The sequence below is a fragment of the Oryzias latipes genome, chromosome 7, assembly GCF_002234675.1.
Source record: "Oryzias latipes chromosome 7, ASM223467v1".
Classification (NCBI taxonomy): domain Eukaryota; kingdom Metazoa; phylum Chordata; class Actinopteri; order Beloniformes; family Adrianichthyidae; genus Oryzias; species Oryzias latipes.
The window spans coordinates 25,976,639-25,995,771 of record NC_019865.2 but is presented as its reverse complement, the minus strand read 5'-3'; the positions used below and the strand labels follow the sequence as shown (position 1 = coordinate 25,995,771).

Genomic DNA, 19,133 nt, shown 5'->3' with positions numbered 1-19,133 from the left:
GGCTGCAGAAACTGTGAATTTTTAATCTTCAAGTGATGAATAATTTGTTGCAGGAGGATGTGGTTCAGTGTTTCTTTACGTAAGACTTAAGAGCAGAAAAACCTGCAGCAAAGAAGAAAGCTGATCCTTTATTCATCTACAGTTTGCTTAAACAGACGTAAAAGCAGAAAAAAAGCATTGTTTTCGTTTCCTCATGCTTATGAAGATCCATTTACATGTCTGATAAGATGTGTCTGATGCACATGTCATACAGGCAACTTTAACCCAAAACCCCCCGCCACATGTAGTGGGTTTACTCTGAATGGATCAGAACGCACTCACCCCTCGATACGGTGACCCGTAGGACACCGGCTCCTCCTCTTCCTCCTCCACTGCCAGGTAAACCTCTCCATGTCCTGAAGGGGTCTTCAAGTTGGGGAAAGTCCACGTCTTGGAGCGGGGGGAGAACACATTTGCTCCGTGGACCTCTTTATCTGCACAAGGGAAAAAAAACACTTCATTTACATATGCATATGTATCCTTGTTTATTTACATATTTATTCTTTTTATCTTCAATATTTCTTTCCTTATTGTCAAAACGGCTTTTGTTCATCTGCAACGTACATTTCTATTTAATCAATGAGTGCACATAACTGAAATGTTTATATTTAGGTGTAACCCTTGTGCTATTCTAGGCACTTCAACATTGGGAGTTGGGTCATCTACACCCACTAGACAGTGCTCTGAACCTTTTTTCTTCAATGATTTGTGATCTTCACTGGTGTCCATGGATTACATGAAATCTTTCCACCTTTATCCACCTGTGTCATGGTAGGGAGAACACGTCAAAGTAAGGGTGGGGTCATCTAAGATAGCACAAGGGTTAAATCTAATTTTACATGTGGACAGTAACAATAACGTCATGTCCATCCATCCATCCATCCATCGTCCGTCCATAAATCCAGACAAGTACAGGCCAGAAGTTTTCTGTATAAATGGTTACATTAATTTTGGACAGAAACTTTTGATTAAATTTCATTTGTGAAAGAACTTCAAATCATGGAGTTGAAATCAAACGTTTTAAGTTACTTTTACTCTGATTCATGGTATAAATGCACACTTGTCATTACAAAAAGCCACCACTAGATGGCGGTGTGGGTCCTCTACCTGAAGTAGCAAATGGCAGGCTAACGCTAGCATTAGCATCGATGGAGGAACATGTTTGGACTCCAGTTTCACAAATAAATTCTCAAATTCAAACTTTCAGGCAGAAAAGAGGAAATTCTTTGAAAATATTCTGGCAAGTTAAGAAAAAAAAAACCAAGAAAATCAGCATTTGCCACATCCTGATCCTGTAAACTTATGTTTTTAATTAAAGTTATAACAAAACCACAAAGGTTTTGTTTTAAATGCGACCAAAAATTAAATCAACAGAATATTGCCAATTACTGAGTGTTGAATGTCAAAATAAAATAAATGTTTAAAGATTAGACTTGATAAGAATCAGAGGGTCAAAGGTCAGCTTTGGTGCCTAAACAAACTAGAAGAAGCTGCATTGCAATAATTGGCAAAAATAAAAAATAACTAAATGAAGAAATGATCAAAGTTGATCATAAATTAAGTGAAAACAGCACAATAACAAAAGAGATGTTTTTGTGAAAAATGCCAGCACCGGGTATCGAACCAGCGAGCTTCTGCACCGCAGAAAGAAGCAAAGATTTTCAAGGATTCCCATGTATTTCAATGAAGGCAAAAATCCTGGAATACCTTGAAAAGCCCAAGGATTTGAAAGACCAAAAGTCATAGCTAGAAAACGCTGAAAGAGCTGAACATTTGAATAGTAGAATGGTTGAAATAGCTGAAAAATTGTAGAAGTTAAGCGGGAAAAAGAAAGGCGTAAGATGCTATAATAAACAAAGAAAGAGAAACAGGAAAACAATGGACTGAATGCTTTATAGCATTCAACCAATTAAAATACTGCAGAACAAGTAGTTACATTTTAGACTAAGTCACTTAAGTTTCCTAGGATGCAAACAAAAAAGTAAAATCAAATTTAAGCTGTTAAAACCACATGTTTTTTTTAAATATACATATAAATGAAACAAACATGTTTTAATGTAATGTTAAGGCTTTTTGGGTGAGAAGAAAACCGTCTGTTGGTCATTTTCTTAAAAACAGCCACCATGGAGGTGGAGGACATTTCCACTTTGAGGCTCGCTGTTGTTCCGTTGGTTCTGACAACAGACGAGACTCACATCAGCTGCTTTAAACTAAAATATTATCTCAACTTGGAAAAAGAAAAACCTCAGCATTCCCAGAATTTAGCAAGAACTGGAGAACGACGGCACAAAGCTAACCACCGGAGCGTCAGCAAACACGACGGCAGCCATGTCTAATATCAACAGACCAAACACTTTGGTCTACACCTGGACTACAGGGTGGATACGTTTGGATAACGGTAAATTGTTAAGAACATAAAAGGACTAAAGCGTCGCTTCATGCCAGGACTGAGAATGAAAACACTGAAAATACCCCCCCACCTCCCAGTAAAAATACAAGACAAAAGCTGGTTTGTTCATAGGTGCAGAAGGAGGCTTTAACAGTGCAAGTACAAATCAGAACCATCAGATCTGAGAAGATTTCAGGCTAATGAGGAACAAATGTTGACCTGCAATCAATCATTGCTGTAAAAACAGCACCAGCCTCAGGAGACTGCAGCGTGACCGCCATCCCACAATCAGGAAGGACAGGCGCTTTCCTATTCTGAGCTCAACCTTCAAGTGTTTGAACAGCCTGACCTCCTCCAGCTGTTATTTAGTCTGAGCAGAAGAGCTGGTTAGCACCTTCACGGACGCCGCCCGCCGAGCCCCTCCCCTCCAGCGCCGAGCCGTACTGAATGGTGGGAATCAGCTGCTTGTGTGGCGGGAAGCCCTCCTCCTGTGGCGTGGGCTCTCGATCCAGCGTGCGGGCTCGCCGCCCGGCCCTTCCCGGTGAGTCGGTGGAGTGATGCTCGGCCCCGCCTCTCGCCTTGGACAGGCCCCTCCCCGTTCCGCTGCTGCTGCAGTCCGGGAGGGGGAAGGTGCCGATGCCGCTGTCCAGGGTGTAGGTGGAAGCCCCCGAGCCTGGGGAGGACATGTCACCCAGGACAGTTTCAGGAAAGCAGATGTTTGTGATGTCTGAGACGTGACGTGGTTCCTGTGTCCTCAAATGCTTCTGCTGCAGTCACGTCAACCACTGTCTGCTTTCAGATGACTCTCCAGTCTTCTGATCTTCACATCAACCCTGGAAAATGTGCCAGGAGCCCCCGGCAGACCTCTCTTACCTGCAAAGTGCTGAGAGTGAACGGAATCCGCCAGGTTTTCATCCGACGTCAGCTTGCCGATTCTCTGTGATCCCTGTGTGAGACAACAAGGAGGAGGCTGCAGCTCTGAAACCTCTAATGAAGAGCCGATTCCAGACGCCAGGTTCAAAGAATACACAAGTCTGACTGGATCAAAGGGTCTATTTTTAGCTCCTGGCGTGCGAGCTGCAGCGGTACCTTCTCCATGTCATTGTGACTGCTGGTGTGACTGATGACGTCGCTCTGCTGGGTGAAGACGGCTTTGGAGGTCTTGCAGTCAAAGGAGAGGCGGCGCTGCGGCATGCTGATCACCTCCTTCCCGTCCACCCTGCGTGCAGCAAATACAGGCGTTAGGGAAAAAAGCAGGCAGCAGTGTGAACGGAGTTTCAGGAGGCGGATGCTTGATTTCACTTTCTTCCAGTCTAAGAACAGCGGCTGCATCCACCCGCAAAGGCTCGTCCTGAAATCAGCTGCTGTGAACAACTAAAGCTAACGCTGCACAGAAAAACAATAGCTGCTCTGCTTCTGTGTCCTTGTCATTTAAAACAAGTTGTAACTTATTTCAAAGATCCGCTCGGATGTAAATCATGTGTGGCTTTTTTGTAATGATGGAGGGTATTTAGGCAGAAAATTAAACTTCAAACAGCATTTATGAGTATTTTGTTACTCAAATTGTTGTGAATCAGGAGCAGACAAGAAGAAAAAGAGCGTATTTGTTACGTAAATGTGCGTTTGTCGGTCCACAAACTGACAAACTGATCTTTGTTTTCCTCATCTGAGCTGGAATCTGGATCTGAACGGTACTAATGGATTGCTCCCCATTTTTGTTGCGCTGCTAAGGTTTAGGTTGGGGGCGTGAGGGGCTGTAAGCTAGCTGTAAACAGAGAGCTCGCAGAAATGGGGAGGGGAAGGGGGTGCGGGGTTGCTCCTCATCAACGGCCCTGGTCACAACTCAGAGATGGATTTCTAATAAACTCCCGCTGCTCTGCAGAAGCTTCCTCCTCGTAAACAGAAGGATTTGGGATTTGGAACGGGCTTCCCTCAGGACGCTGCGTCACGCTTTAAGATCATGCCGGAGGGAGACCATGAGGAGCAGAGCTGCAGCAGCGTCAGCAGCCAGAACTTCTTCTGGGATGATTCTTCCATGATGCGGGAGAACCAGACTGCCGTGAACACGCTGGCTATGTCCGAATTCCCACCCTAACCCCTAACTACTAAAAAACTACATAGTGTGGCACTATAGTGCTCTGACTTTAAAAGCAATTCAGACACCACGCTCACTACTTTTTTATTAATTTTTTTAAACGGCAGATATGACGTCATCGATTTCTGACAATTTTTTATCAGTCCACTGTCTTCTGAAGATAAAAAGCGTTGATGGTTTATTTAAAAAAGACATTTAAATTTATTTTTTCTTGCAACCATTGTTCAAATGCAATGGATTGTGGTCTATTTTGACAATCTAGTGAACATTCATGCACACTGGTTTTTTGCAGAGACTTCTGGGAAATTTCTAGGGCACTACATTTTGAAATTGTAGATTCAGACTGCTCTATAAAATGGTGAGTGCACTATATAGTCCCTATGTAGGGATCCAGACACGGCCTTGAAGTATTAAACTACAGTTTTAACCAGGTAATGTTTTCTGTTTTTAATCCGATTGGATGATTTTTAGTGAGCTGTCATTGAAGGAAGAAGAAAGAATGTTTGAAAATGTTTCAGAGAAACAGGGATGGCATGGAAAAATCATACAATTTTTAAAATAATTTTTTATAAAAGATTTCAGTTCTGTGTGTCTTATAAATATGGACAAAACAACTCTTCTTGCACATAAATCTGCTTAAAACGTGTCAATTTTTTGAGAAAAACAACAAAAAAGGAATCTTAATTTGACCGGATTCATGTAAAGAATCCTTTTGGTTTCTACGGTTACAGATGCAGGAATGTGTTTCCTTAAACTCCATTCTGCCATAAAAAGCCGCTGCCGGGTCCTCACCTGTTCAGCAGCTGCTGCATGAAGTTGTCGGAGCGGCCCCCCCTGTACATGACCGCCAGCTGCCCCTGGGCCTGGTCCATCACCACCTCGCAGGAGTGGCCCCTGCCCGACCTCTCCACGTAGGCCCTCTCCTCCTCCAGGGCCCGCCTCAGCCCTTCAGCCTTCTCCATCAAGGTGGAGATGTTCAGACCCTCCACGCCCTCTTTGCACCTGGAGGTGACCTTCACAGAGTCTCTGCCCACCGAGGGGATGTTGATCTTCCACTCCTTCTTCTCGTCCTTGGCTTTGGCGGCGTCGGCCTTGCGGCTGAGAGCGGGCAGCTTGCTCTTCTTCAGGCCGAACCAGCTGGCGATGCCGTTGGAGGTTTTCTGCTTGACTTCCGCCCCCTGGCCTCCTCTGTCCTGCTCCTGGAGCTTCAGCACGTTCTCCTCGATGCCCTTCATCACCTTCTGCTCTATGGCTGACTGAAGGCTGGGCACCGGCTGCGGGGACCTCTCGCCCTCAGACGTAGGAGGTCTCGGAGGAGGAGGAGGGAGGCTGTCTCCATACATGGGGTTCTTTTTCCCTTTCCCTCCAATCTTGATCCTCTCCTCGGATTTAGAGGAGTAGCGTGGAGTCTCGGGGGGCTTCCCTCCTCTGTGCACAGAGGGGCCCTGACACGGCTTGGACGGAGACTTCTGGGGGATTTTGTTGGGGCTGCTGCTGCTGCTGTGAGTGCTCACACCGGGTTTAACATTATAAGGCAGGTTGAGGGAGCCGGGACACTTCATGTTGTTGCGCAGCACCAGCGGAGCGTCTGCATTGGGGGACAGCAAACCGATTTTGCTCCTGGAAACGTCTAGCTTGGTTGGACACGGCTCCTGCTTCGCCGGACCGCAGGACTGCTGCTTTAGCGCCTGTTCGTACAGCTGGGACGGAGCTGGATGCTTCAAACCAGCGCCACCTTTAGCTTTTCCCTCCAAACAGTCGGCATATTTGGAAAGCCTCTGCTCGTCCCTTTGGACCACGGCGGGCCTCTCCACCGCTTTGCTTCGTTCCTCGGCACACGCGCCCTCGTTCGTGTCCACCGACTTGGCGCTGGCCTGTAAATCCTCAGAGCTCCTCAGCTTCCCCAGCGCAGCCAGTCTGTCCTTGAAAGCGTGGTGACTGGAGTCGGTCTGGCCCCGCGCCGCACCACCTGCAGGCCTTTTAGGAATGGAGGAGCAGTCACTCCTCCTGGAGGGAGGGGCAGGCTGGGTAACCTCGGAGCTCGGACCGCCGGCGTCCCTCATGTCCGCCTCCTGCTTCTCTCTCATCCGGGGATAGTCGGCCCTGTTCTGAGCTTTGCTGAGGACAGCCGAGGGGGGCAGACTGTGATGGTTCACCCACACCGGGCTGTCAGAATCCTCTTCCTCGTCCGAAGTGGACTCCGACGAAGAGGAGGACTGTTTTCGCTGAGGAGAAGGGTGCATGACGCTTTCTGGCAACGACTTGACCAGCTTCCTCTCTGCCCCGTTGGGCTTTGCCTGAGCAGGAAGTGTGGTTCTTTTGCCGTGGGCGGGGCCCGTGTCCTCTGCTCTGGATACCTCGCACACGTTCTCATAATGAGGGACTTTTTGAGGAACTTTTGGCGAGCAGCAGGCTCCTGACTTTGATCCCGCGCTGTCTTTAGATGCAGAGAAGCTGCTGTAGCTTATTTCTTTAGTGGGGAGGGAGCAGGCCTCTTCCGACTGCGGCGGCGAGGTCGGAGCAGAGTGGGTGGCGGGATAGGACTCGGACCTGGCTGGCGGGGTAGGGGGCTGCCTGCACCTCTCCGTGGTCGTAGCTTTGCGTGTGGGAACTGGGGAGTGGTAGACCTCGTAGTTGTTGGTTCGGCAGGGGATCCGGGAGTTGCGAGTGAGTTGGGGGCTCAAACGGACGGCTGGGGGCGGAGCCTGAGACTTCTCCCCGATGGAGGGAATCTTGAGGAACTTCAGCAGCTTGGACGGCGAGTTGATGGCGGCTGCCTTGACGTCACTGAGGCAGGAGGGGCTTGGGCTAACGGACGCAGAGGCCCTGGTAGAGGAGGCCTCCATTTCTGTGCCGTCCTTCTCAGAAAAGGCTGAGGGGTCACTGGTTTCGGTGCCGTTGTAAATTCCGTCGCTGGTCCCCGCGTCACAATGGGTTGCTTGCATGCTCTCCTTCCCAGAGCCAGGTGTTTGCGAGGAGGCAGAGAGCCCCTCAGAGACGTCTGGACGGCTCCCTGACAGATCCTGCTTTGGCTTTACTGCCTCCTTATTCCGACAGAGCGGTTCTGAGGTGGAGGAGTGTGCGGCTGCAAGCAGCTGGTGGGCTTCATTAGCAGTGCATGGTTTGGACGGGGCTACAGACTGTGGCGCTCTGGTCTTACTGTGACATTCGCCCAGAGCAGCAGCAGCAGGAACCACATGGCTCTGGCTGGCTTTTGAAGGACTACAGACATGGCCGCAGGGCTTTGGGGGGCTGTCCGGGCTCCGTTTGCAGTGTGAACACCACGCGTTCCCCCCGTCGCACTTGACCGCCCCGTCGCCGTTGAAATGCTGGTGTGAGTCGGTCTCAGAGCAGGAGCAGCGGCAGTGCGTGAGGTGGGATTTGCACGGCCGGGGGAGGGGGTCCGCTGTCGCCAGCACCGCTTCTGTCGACATCAACACCTGACTGTAGTCGCAGAAAGACAGGCTGGCGGTGGACGGGTGGAACTTCAGAGGGTCCGTCTCCTCCATCTTGCGCAGGACCTCCAGGATGTGTGCTTTCTTCTTGAAGAAGGGAGACAGGGCCTCCATGGAGGCGGCGGGAGCACGGGGGCCCGGAGAAACGTGCTGCGTGCAGAAGCCGTTCCCCTTTGGACAGGAGTAGACAAGCGTTAAGTCTACAGCGGAGTCCCGACAGCTCAATGAAGAGCAAACCGTTCGGGTCATAAGGACCTTTGAGCCGACAGTCACAGGAAACAAGTGTGAGATTATCAGCGAGGACTCGACCCCGCCTAAAACAAAGCCAGGAAAGGTCAGAGCAGCTTTAAGGTCACACGTTTCTGTGTTTCCCATCAGAGAAGCTGAAGGTTTAACCCACACCCAAAAACATATTAAGTCTAGTCTATAAAACGCAGTGTGATCGCTTTATACAGAAGCCTTTTAAAAAGGAAAATACTCTTTTCAGCAAGACAAATATCTCTGTTTTTCTGCCAACATTGCAGCCAGATGTAAAAATGACTCGACACTAGGGGTGTAACGACTCATCGACTTAATGGATCCAAACAGATCGATCCGTCTGAGGTGAGTTGTTAATAAAATCGACCTATGCCATTATAAAACTGTTTCTAAATGATATCAATTCTAATGGCAAATTATGATATGAATGGAATTGTTAGAATGAATGGTTACACACCGATTTGACACCGATTGAACACATGTTGCATACATGTTTAATCCCTTTCCTAACACGTCAAATGTTCAGATGAGCATTCAGCTGATAAAACCAACATTTTCAATCTACCTGAATCTGTGTCGACTCACGGATCCACATTGATTTCATCAAAGAGTGGGTCAAAAAGAAAAAAACTCCATTTCAGATTTTACCCACGCCACATTTACTTTGACTGGTCCAAAATCACTGCTCTGTTTTGATAGATGAAAGACTTGGTGTCGTATAATTCTGCCCGAGCACAAGCGGTAAATATTCCTCTGCCCTTCATGATCCACTTTTAAACGGTTGGCACTGTCGTGTTTTGAAAAAGAGGCTCCCCGTACGTCACTGCCAAATCAGACTCCCTGATTGGTCAAAGTTCAACTGATTTAACTTTCAGCGCGCTTTCAAATGCTGCTCGTTTGGTACGCAGAGCCCGAAAAACGGACTTACAAAATGGAGCAACGCGGCCGCCCGAAACGCACACATACACGAGCACACAAGGCGTGTTAGGATCTGCATCAAAAAGCCCTGGTCTCTATTTTGACTCTTAACTTCCAGCTGATATTCAGCCTTGACATTATCATTTAGTTCTTATTTCACACCATGGCATCAATATTGAGGTAAGGCTGAATAAAGACGTCCTCTGTGACTTTCTGAATCATAAACGTTTTCGTGTACAGACGGCGTAATCGCTTTGATCACAGATCATCACCTTGGCCTGTGCTTCGGTCTGCGAAGGCTCCACCTGCTTGGCCGATTCATTGTGTGGCTGTGTATTGTAGTCTGGGAGGGGTCCCGCCTGGACCTGTAACAGGAGATTCAGGAGGCAATTAGGAGGAGCGCAGATCCACGACAAGCTATGAGATCCACGGACAAGCAGGAGCTACATTATCCTGGCATCTGATGGGAACAATGCAAAAGGTCGGGGGAACGCCCGAGATCCATTTCTGCCTCCGCATCTGAAAGGCTGAGAGGTTAAATAATGAGACATCAGCTGAGATGGAGTCAGAGCTGCAGTCTGACGGCGAAAGCCAAGTTATGACGCGTTCAAAGAGGGAATCAAACCCAAAAACCCTTCAATGCAAACTCTTTGTCACCAATATGAGCTATTTTTTTAAATACTCGTAACAAATCTGGTGTTTTAAAAAAAATAATTAATATAAAGTTTAGCCTCAAATACAAAGGGGGTTTATACAAATATACAAATCGTGTGTCCAAAGATTCATAACCCAATGTTGTAACAGTAAAATCTGTTTAACACAAGAGGCCTTCAGCTCCCATCCGTTTGCTCAACTGCTGGGCAGGACAAGTCTAAAAATCCATCCATCTTCCTTCGCTTATCGGGGGGGGGGTGGGGGTCGCAGGGGCAGCAGTCTATGCAGAGATGCCCAAGACTTCCCTCGCCCCAGCCACTTCCTCCAGCTCCTCTGGGGGGATCCCGAGGCGTTTCCAGGCCAGTCAAGAGACATAGTCTCTCCAGCGTGTCCTGGGTCTTCTCCGGGGCCTCCGCCCAGTGGGACATGCCTGAAACACCTCCCCAGGGAGGTCCAGGAGGCATCCGGACTAGATGCCATAGCCAACTCAACCGGCTCCTGTTGATGTGGAGGAGAAGCGGTTCTACTCCGAGCTCTCCGCGGGTGATCAAGCTCCTCCCCTTATCTCTAATGGAGCACCCAGCCACCCTACAGAGGAAGCTCATTTCAGCCGCTTGTATTCTGGACCTGGTTCTTTTGGTCACGACACAGAACTCATGACCGAAGGTGAGTACTGGAATAATGATTGACCGGCAAATTGAGAGCTTTGCTTTTTGGCTCAGCTCCCTCTTCACCACACAAAAGTCTGGTTTTAGTGGAATGATCTGGACTGAAGTGGAGTATAGCATTGTAGTGAATGGTTTGATGTCTGTTGTCTTTCCTGTAGTACCTCGTGTAAACGTGAGCTTTAAAAATACACTAAATTACACTGAGAATGAATGGCAGGATTCAGCCAGGATTGATCAGTGTCAGCGATCAGTGTTACCTGGTAGTGGGCAGTGGGGTGGTTGGGCAGCTTCTGCTGAAAGAGCTCGCAGAGCGCTCGGTTCTGTCTCTCCAGATCAAACACCAGCATTTTCAGCTTGATGCACTCCTCTCTCAGATCCTGCTCAGGAACACGCCACACAACAGTGAGCCAAACGCAAGGCTACAAGCCGAGGAAGGTCTGAATGCTGGACGTTACCTTCTGATTGAGCAGAGCCTGCACCACATGGTTAGCCACCTAAAAGAGAACGTGGAGAAGAGTTTGTAGGAGGAGCTGACAGAAGAGCTTTCAGGATCACTGTAGGGATGATCTCACCTCATCCAAACATCTCTCATAAGCTTCTCTCTGACTCTCATTGGCCAAAACCAGGGCTGAATTCTCTGCCTGCAACAAAACAGAGAATAATTTAGTTTTTAACAGAAAAAAAGGAAGAAAACCTGATCAAAAATAGCCATTTCTATAAACAAGAAGCAGTAACCTGCAGCATAGATGATATTCATTGTTTAAGAACTGATGATGATGATAAAGAAAGCACAACATGTTTCATGTGGAGCATTTTTTATTAATGTTTGCCGGTGTTTTGTAATTGCTAAACACAGTTTTCAGAAATACAAAACTCAAATTGTTAAAGTCCAACTCTAATCATCTTTTGATCTAAATTGTTCCCAGTGGTCTTTTAATTATAAATACGCAGTTGTTAGCCAAAAAAAAAAAAAAAACTGCGTTGTTTTGTAGCACACAGTTTCTGCAGAGCGGCAGTAAGTCATTAGATATTTGCCTCTGAGTTCTGGGCGGGACTCTTAACAGAGACATCCCACCCTTTTCTGTCACCCATAAATGAGAGCTCTCTGTTTACATGCTCAGCTGCTAGCTTACAGCCCCTCACATCCCCAGCCTAACATTACAGGTGCAACAAAAACGGGAAGTAATATTGCTACAGCTATCCAGCCGTAAAGTTTTGATCCAGAATACAAAAACAAAGACGAACACGGATCTCTTTGTCTACAAGTGGATCCATCAGAATGGAGCAGAGCAGGGAGCTTGTGGATCGCCCAGTATTTTCTATAAAACAAATACAAACTTTTTCATCTGCTGATTCACAACGATTGGAATAAAGAAATAATCAGAAATTTCAATTTTTTTAATCTATGCCCCTCCTTCAGAGAGACATGATTAAAACACCATTTCACTAATAAAAATAAAAGTGTTAAAAACACCATTTAATCATTTTTTCAACAGACTGAAACGCCTTTAGTGTGACAGCAGAAGTTTCCAGACATTAATTATGCAACACTAACATGTATAAATTAAATAAAAACTGCAGTATTAGTATAGTAAAAACTGAACCACATTCAAAAAAAGGAATTAGAAAAAGTATAAATTGAATTCTTTGACAGTTTAATGAAGTATGCGGTAAATTAACTTAAAAATGATGAAGGTAGTGAATTAATTTATGGATGATCTAAATGCGATCAACTTGATGTAGATTAGAAACAAGAAGAAAAGTTTGGTGTTTGATTACGTGTTCCATTTTTATTGTCTTTAGAGTACAGCTTAACTTTTATTCTTTTAAAAAATAAGTTTATACAGTGAAAAAAAAACAAAGTTACTAAAAAAAGAAAATCATAATTTGTATAAATCAATGTTGATTTATTTTTTCTTTGAAGTATTTTTTCTTAAGCTTGACAAACTTGGATGTAATCAAAATGAATTCATTTTCTCAGAATTTAAAGCTTTACTGGGACATTAATCCGCTCATATTCCCTTCTCTTCCCTCTGATTATATTCATTTCTGTGGCTTGAGACATCAGTGGAGGCGGCTCAGCAGCAGCGTCTGACTCACCTCCAGCTCCCTCAGCCGGTCCACCAGCTCGCTGCTGTTGTCCTCCAGGTAAGACTCCACATCTGCCTCCTCGCCCTCCTCGTCCGACCCAAAGTCCACGTCACACGTTCTCTGTTCCGTCTCATCAGACATTGTTCTCATCTGCAGCACAGAGAACACCAACATCAGCCGCTCTGCGTCACAGAGAGGAAGTCAAGCCGAGGCGACTCGTCATTTTCATTTGATCACATGACGTGCTTGAACGGTTCAATTCCAGAAAGTTCGGGAACCGTAACCCTAGTGCTATCCTAGGCACTTTACCATTGGGAGTTGGGTCATCTAGACCCACTAGACAGTGCGCTGAACCTTTTTCCTTCAATGATTTGTGATCTTCACTGGTGTCCATGGATTAAATGAAATCTTTCCACCTTTATCCACCTTTGTCATGGTAGGGAGAACACGTCAAAGTAAGGGGGGAGTCATCTAAGATAGCACAAGGGTTGAAAGGAACATGGACTTTCCAAGATGCTTTTAATGTTTCAGTAATGGATGTTTGTTATGATAGCATGACTCAGCACAAAGCAAAATGAAAACCAAATTCATTTACATCCTACAGTCCTGTGGAGCAGAGGAGCAAGAGAGCTTCTTTATTAGATGACAGGAGAGACTACGTCAGCTTCCAAACACTTTCTGTAATGTTGATGCTTAAATCAGCGGAGTCAATAAAAGCTTTGAAAAAAAGAAAAACAGCCGGCTGCAATCGGGAAATCCTGGCGTTTTGGCATCAGAGGCAAACCAGATGCAACTGAAGCGTTTCTGTTTCACGTGGACACTACATTGAGACAGAAACAAGGGCAGCACGTTCATCCACAGCCATCAAAAAGACCTGCAGTGTTCCCAGACACAAAGTGATCAATGACGGGCAGAGCGGTGAACTTCTGCCAAGTCATTTTACTTTCAAACAAGATGGAACAAGCCAGAGAGTGAATGTGTATCCAATTTCTGTGATATTAAAGTTGGCAAAAGTCAAAACGCTTCATTCCCTCATGATCGGTAAATCAGCCTGAGCTCCAAGCTTCACCTTTCTAAGAAAAGGAGACTTCAAAGCCTCGGCCATCTTCTTTTTTTAAACTCATCTAAGGACAACAGAGAGTCTTCCCACGGCCCAGACCGGTGTGGTCTCTGCCATTCAACTCAGTTCACTTCATTCACTTCTGCTTATTTAGGTCATCTCAAAACGCTACACAAAAACCAAAAAAGGAGAACGCTCAAATACATTTTAATATACAGGTCAGTTATTTTCCAGGGAAACGTTTCACTCACATAAAACCTACTGTAACGGAAACAAGACGCTTCCGTCATTTTAACCAGAAACAATGGAGCGTTTTATGGTTTGGTTTGCATTAGATCTGTGGAATTATAGTCCTTACAAAAACTATTTGTAGTTGTGATATAATATCACATCATTTGAATAGTTTTGCATCTGTAAACAAAAATTGGCAAATGCAGAATGTTTTGGGGGCTTTTGAAAAACCAATCTGTCCTCGTGAAAATTTACTGCAGTAAAAATGCTTTGAACTACTTTGTTTTTAGAAAGAAATGTTCAGGTCTTCATGGCAGCACACACAGACCTGCAGACACATTTCAAAGCTGTGACACAAATAGACAATTTGTTTGGCCTGATCAACCAGTCACCATATTCCTGTCCAATCGGATTAAAAACAGAAAACATTACGTGGTTAAAACTGTAGCTTAATACTTCAAGGCCGTGTCTGGATCCCTACATAGTGGACTAAATAGTGCACTCACCATTTTATAGAGCGGTCTGAATCTACAATTTCAAAATGTAGTGCCCTAGAAATTTCCCAGAAGTCTCTGTGAAAAACCAGTGTGCATGAATGTTCACTAGATTGGCGAAAATAGCCCACAATGCATTGCGGTTGAACAATGTTTGTGGGGGGAAAAATGTATGTAACCCTTGTGCTATCCTAGGCATTTTAACAATGGGAGTTGGGTCATCTAGACCAGGGGTCACCAACCCTGTGCTCGCGGGCGCCAGTGCGCCCGCGAGCACCCCTTGTGGCGCCCGCAGGGAATGCACCCAAAAAAAAATCTTTTTTTTTTTTTTTTTATTGAAGCAAATATTCAACAAACAACCACCGCATGTCTGTCAATGACAACAATATCAATTCTGAGATAAAGGTAGACAAAGAAAACCCAAATATGTAAACAAATATAACTTAAAAAATAATCACTAAAAGTAAGGGTCTATTACAAAAGTTTAAATAGATCAAATAAATTACACAATTTCTGGACATTCTTATGATTCATGTAATGTAAAGATTTTGAGAATAGGTTGAGGTGGTTGAGTAATCCATTAATGTGAGGATTAATATTCCTGTCTGTTTTTTATTTACATTTATGTTTAAAAAGTTAAAATTAAGTTAAAGTTTTAAAGGTTTAAAAGTTTAGCTTTAGTGTGTTCAATAAATATTTATCTTGTTCGGCTGCAACCTAAAGTCTGTTTTGAAATTAGGCTCCCTCTGCAACTGAGTTTGACCCCCCCCCTGTAATACGAGTCTAGAAAATTCATGCATGTTTTTGTGTGTAAAATGAGCAAATAAAAATAGGGCACACAAAAGGAAGTCCTCAAATTGTGTTTTTTTTTTTTTTTTTGGGGGGGGGGGGGGGGGGGGGGGGGCTAGGAGGTTTTTAGTGGCGCCCTTCATACCACTTGGTGCCCATGAAATAGCCCTCGGTCTCAAAAAGGTTGGTGAACCCTGATCTAGACCCACTAGACAGTGCTCTGAACCTTTTTTCTTCAATGATTTGTGATCTTCACTGGTGTCCATGGATTACATGAAATCTTTCCACCTTTATCCACCTTTGTCATGGTAGGGAGAACACGTCAAAGTAAGGGTGGGGTTGTAGGATAGCACAAGGGTTACATGTCTTTTTTAAATAAAACATTAACTTCTTCATCTTTAGAACTCTATGGATTCATAAATAGTCGTGGAAAAATGTTCACATTTATTTGGTTTTTACTTTGTGAAATTGGTGATGTCCTATTTGCCGTTTAAAAAAAACACAATGCAGTCAAGTCCACAGCATATTACTTCTGTTTTTCAATGAAAAAGCCTTCAACTGATTTGACTGATCATTTCAATCATTTTCAACAATGATCAAATATCCTCATAACAGTAGGACTTAGAAAATCATTGTACCAGTAGAAATGACAAGTACTATATTAATCTAAAAAAAAAAAAAAAACATAAGCCAGTTTTCATGTGTATGCAAGAAAAAAAACAGAATTGAAATTTTTAAATAAGTAGCAGTTCTGTTCTTTGTGTGGCACTAAAGAAACTGATCAGATTTCCACATTCAGCCATCAGTGATTCATTTCCAAACAGCATTTGGTTTTCGGTGTGTAATCGTAAAAAACATGGTTGTGCGTTTTCTGAAAACCATTTCAGTTTTTAAAAAACACTTTTACAGCCATAAATCTTTTTTTTTTTGCATGAGGACATATTGGTTTTCAAAAGCTCCAAAAAAATGTTTCAGCTGCACAAATTTTGTTCACAGCAGATACAAACCCTAATACGATGAATGGACATCATTAAATAGCAGCAAATTATAGTTATAATGTAGACAGAGATCTTTCTGCAGGACAGAAACAGAGATGTGTTCCTGATAGGTAAACCCGTTTCCAGAGTGAACGGTTTCGGCCTGAACAGCGGAGGAATCCAAAGTTCACGAGGGATGAGGTTTCAGTGCAGCACCACAGGTATTTGAAGGGCTCATAAAAAGAGAACTATACTACACAAACTCTAAGTCCAAGACAACATTCTGAAAACTCAGGACGGATGTGAGGAAAAGCAGCCCTGAATTTTTTTTCTTCCACTAATATGTTGCACTTTTATGTTTCAGATCAAACAGTCCAAATATATATATATATAAATCTTTAGCAGCACAACAATTCAGCAGGTGATAAAAGAACTAGAAAATGTAGAGAGCTGCAGGAAGAGAGTTCAGAGAAGAGTCTGAATTCTCCAAAAAAATCTGTCCTCTGGCTTTGATCTTTTTTCTGGATCCTTTCAGCAAACCTCACAGGTCAAAACAAGAGGAGACGGCGAAGAGGCCAAAGGAAACGGTAAAAGGAGATCTGTGCTTCTGCAGATTGACTCAATCTGTGCAACAGCTTCATAAAAGATGCATCAGTGGATAAATATGACCTCACTCTACTGTTGAGCAACAAATAACAAAGATGAACCTAAAAAAAGCACAATTACAGCTGCATACCATTAAATCCAGGACTAAACGTAATTAAGCATCACCTTGAGCAAAAAAAACAAACATTGAAGAACATCTTTTTATATCATTGGAATTAAAGTCAGTCATGAAGGGGTTAAAGACTAAACAGCCCAGACTCTTCATTGGGATCAGATCAGTATGTTCAGTTTTTATTTCATCATCAACAGCTGCAAAGTTCATCCTTAGATCACTGGTGTCTTTTAAAACATGGGAACTTTGTTGGCTTGCGAAGACGGGGCGCCGCTGGGTGGTGGGCGGCTCATGGGTTCTGGGGGCCCTGGCTTCGTCCTTGACCCGCGTCTCGGTGGGGGCCTGGGGGCCCAGACGCCTATGCCCCTCTGCACCTGGCTGGGCGGTCCCCCCCTCCCCCCTCCCCCCTCCCGGGCTGCTTGGGTCCCCTGGTCCAGGGGTCTCTCCCTCTCTCCTGGTCTGGCTGGCGAGGACCTGGTTCCCCTTATGAGCACACGGTTCACTACGGCAGCATGCATGTATCTCCACGTGCACGTGCACACTGCCACACTGCTGCCTATCTGCTTCATCCCTCCTCCTTACCTACAGTGTATTGATGTCTTTCGCTCATCTTTGTGTCAGAATTTCACCTTTGATGTAATATTTGTCTTTCCACCAGATCTGGTATAATTGTTACAGCTTAAAATAATAACTTACCCCAATTTCTCCACCTCTCTTCCTTTTATTCTCTCCCCCCCCTTCCCCTCACATTTTTCCCCTCTCCCTCCCCACACACACTAAATGTAACAAATAAATAAAAAATAATAAAGTAACAAAAAGGGGTTTATACAAATTTACACTCTGGTTTTTAGAAGTTCTATAACCTCTTTTTGTGAAAGTAAAACTTGTCCAACACAAATGGCCTTCAGCTCTAATCTGTTTCCTCAGTTGTTGGACAGAACAAGTTAAAAAAAGAGGAAAAAAACAAACAAACATTGGAACTTTAAGGCATAAAAGCAATTTACAGGTTTGTCTGCATGTTTTTAGTGCTTCTTAACTTTATGATTTCACCATGTTTTCCTTTCACGAACGATGGTCCCCGGTATCCTTTAATAAAGACGCCTTTAAGTTGAGTCACGGCATCTGGACTTAAAATGTTATTCTTTTGAAATGTTTCACCAGCCATCCCAGTAGTGAAAGGAAAAAGACTTTCGGCCCAGAAGCCATGACTTGGGGTGTATTCAGACTGGAAAAGTCCATTGGTCCGGATCGAGTCTTGAACCTCGTGTTTGGTCTGTATTCAGACTGCCTTTCAACCAGACCTTTCTGTTTCGAACCAAAGGTCATCATCAAAACACGTGACAAACGATCTCTTCAGTCATTGGCCAGAAGTCAGGAGGGCGGGGAAGAGCAACTAGAGAAAGAAAAGTCGAAGTCCTGCGCTTTGCAGTCCTTGTTGGGATAGTTCACTTATTTAAACTTTATATTTCGCTTTGAGCGTCTGCATCAACGTCAGGTAAAACACTTTTTATATCTACTTTGATCTGGTGCACAAAAGTTGATGATGGGGAACACAAAAAGACAACAAATAATTGTTGTCGGAGCATCTGTTAGGCAAAACTGTAACTAAATTAGTTTCTGGTGGTAAAACTTCAAAACACAAGTGCAGAAAGAAAAACGTTTGTCCTTCAGCTGTAAATGATGAAGAAACAGGGAAGAGGATGAGAGAAAAGTGGAAAAATATAGTTTCTTTAACAAAAACAAGTGTTCTTTGATTTGGTTTTCTCCTTTAGATGATCCACGTGCAGAAAATGAGGAACTTTACATTTAACAAACTAGAGTCTGACTAGGATGAAACGGTCAAAAGACTCAGACCCCCTGATGGGAACGCTCCCCTTTAGGGGGCGTCAGCACAGCTCTTCCAGGCCGCATGTAACAGGAGCTGTTTGCAAAGCATTTACAGGAAGGTTATTGAACAGCAATGACTGTGAACCCTCCTGGACAGACCATCAGAGCATGGGCTGCTCACTGAGACTTGATCGACTCAACACAGTCAGATGTGCTGTAATGGAGGGCTGATCAATGAAAGCCGTCTGAGAACGGAAGCAGATATTCCCCATCCGTTTGACCTTGGTTGTGGTAGCAACAGAGAGTCGTTATAAATACCAGCTCTTTTCACTAATGCACATCAGAGGTGCAGGCAGAATGGCCAAGGAGCTGGAAGAGAGGCTTGGGTGTTTCACAGGGAGAACAGTGAGGTTGACTACAGGTCAAAGAGAAGGTTAAACGTCTCCTGCAGATGTGGCGGTGCCTCCATT

General features: G+C 44.7%; 1 protein-coding gene across 4 annotated transcripts in view; it reads right to left on the bottom strand.

The window, feature by feature from the left end:
• nckap5l (NCK associated protein 5 like) overlaps window positions 1–19,133 on the bottom strand; it is a 53,278-nt gene that overhangs the window by 1,157 nt on the left and 32,988 nt on the right. For all 4 annotated transcript variants that reach the window (XM_011477622.3, XM_020704910.2, XM_023956926.1 and 1 more), the window contains 10 exons: window positions 12,577–12,717; window positions 11,049–11,117; window positions 10,932–10,970; window positions 10,734–10,853; window positions 9,427–9,519; window positions 5,316–8,149; window positions 3,518–3,647; window positions 3,302–3,374; window positions 2,823–3,101; window positions 322–473 (listed from right to left, as the gene is read on the bottom strand). In XM_011477622.3, coding sequence (XP_011475924.1) covers window positions 322–473; window positions 2,823–3,101; window positions 3,302–3,374; window positions 3,518–3,647; window positions 5,316–8,149; window positions 9,427–9,519; window positions 10,734–10,853; window positions 10,932–10,970; window positions 11,049–11,117; window positions 12,577–12,717 — 3,930 coding nt within the window. The remainder of the gene's footprint in view (window positions 1–321; window positions 474–2,822; window positions 3,102–3,301; window positions 3,375–3,517; window positions 3,648–5,315; window positions 8,150–9,426; window positions 9,520–10,733; window positions 10,854–10,931; window positions 10,971–11,048; window positions 11,118–12,576; window positions 12,718–19,133) is intronic.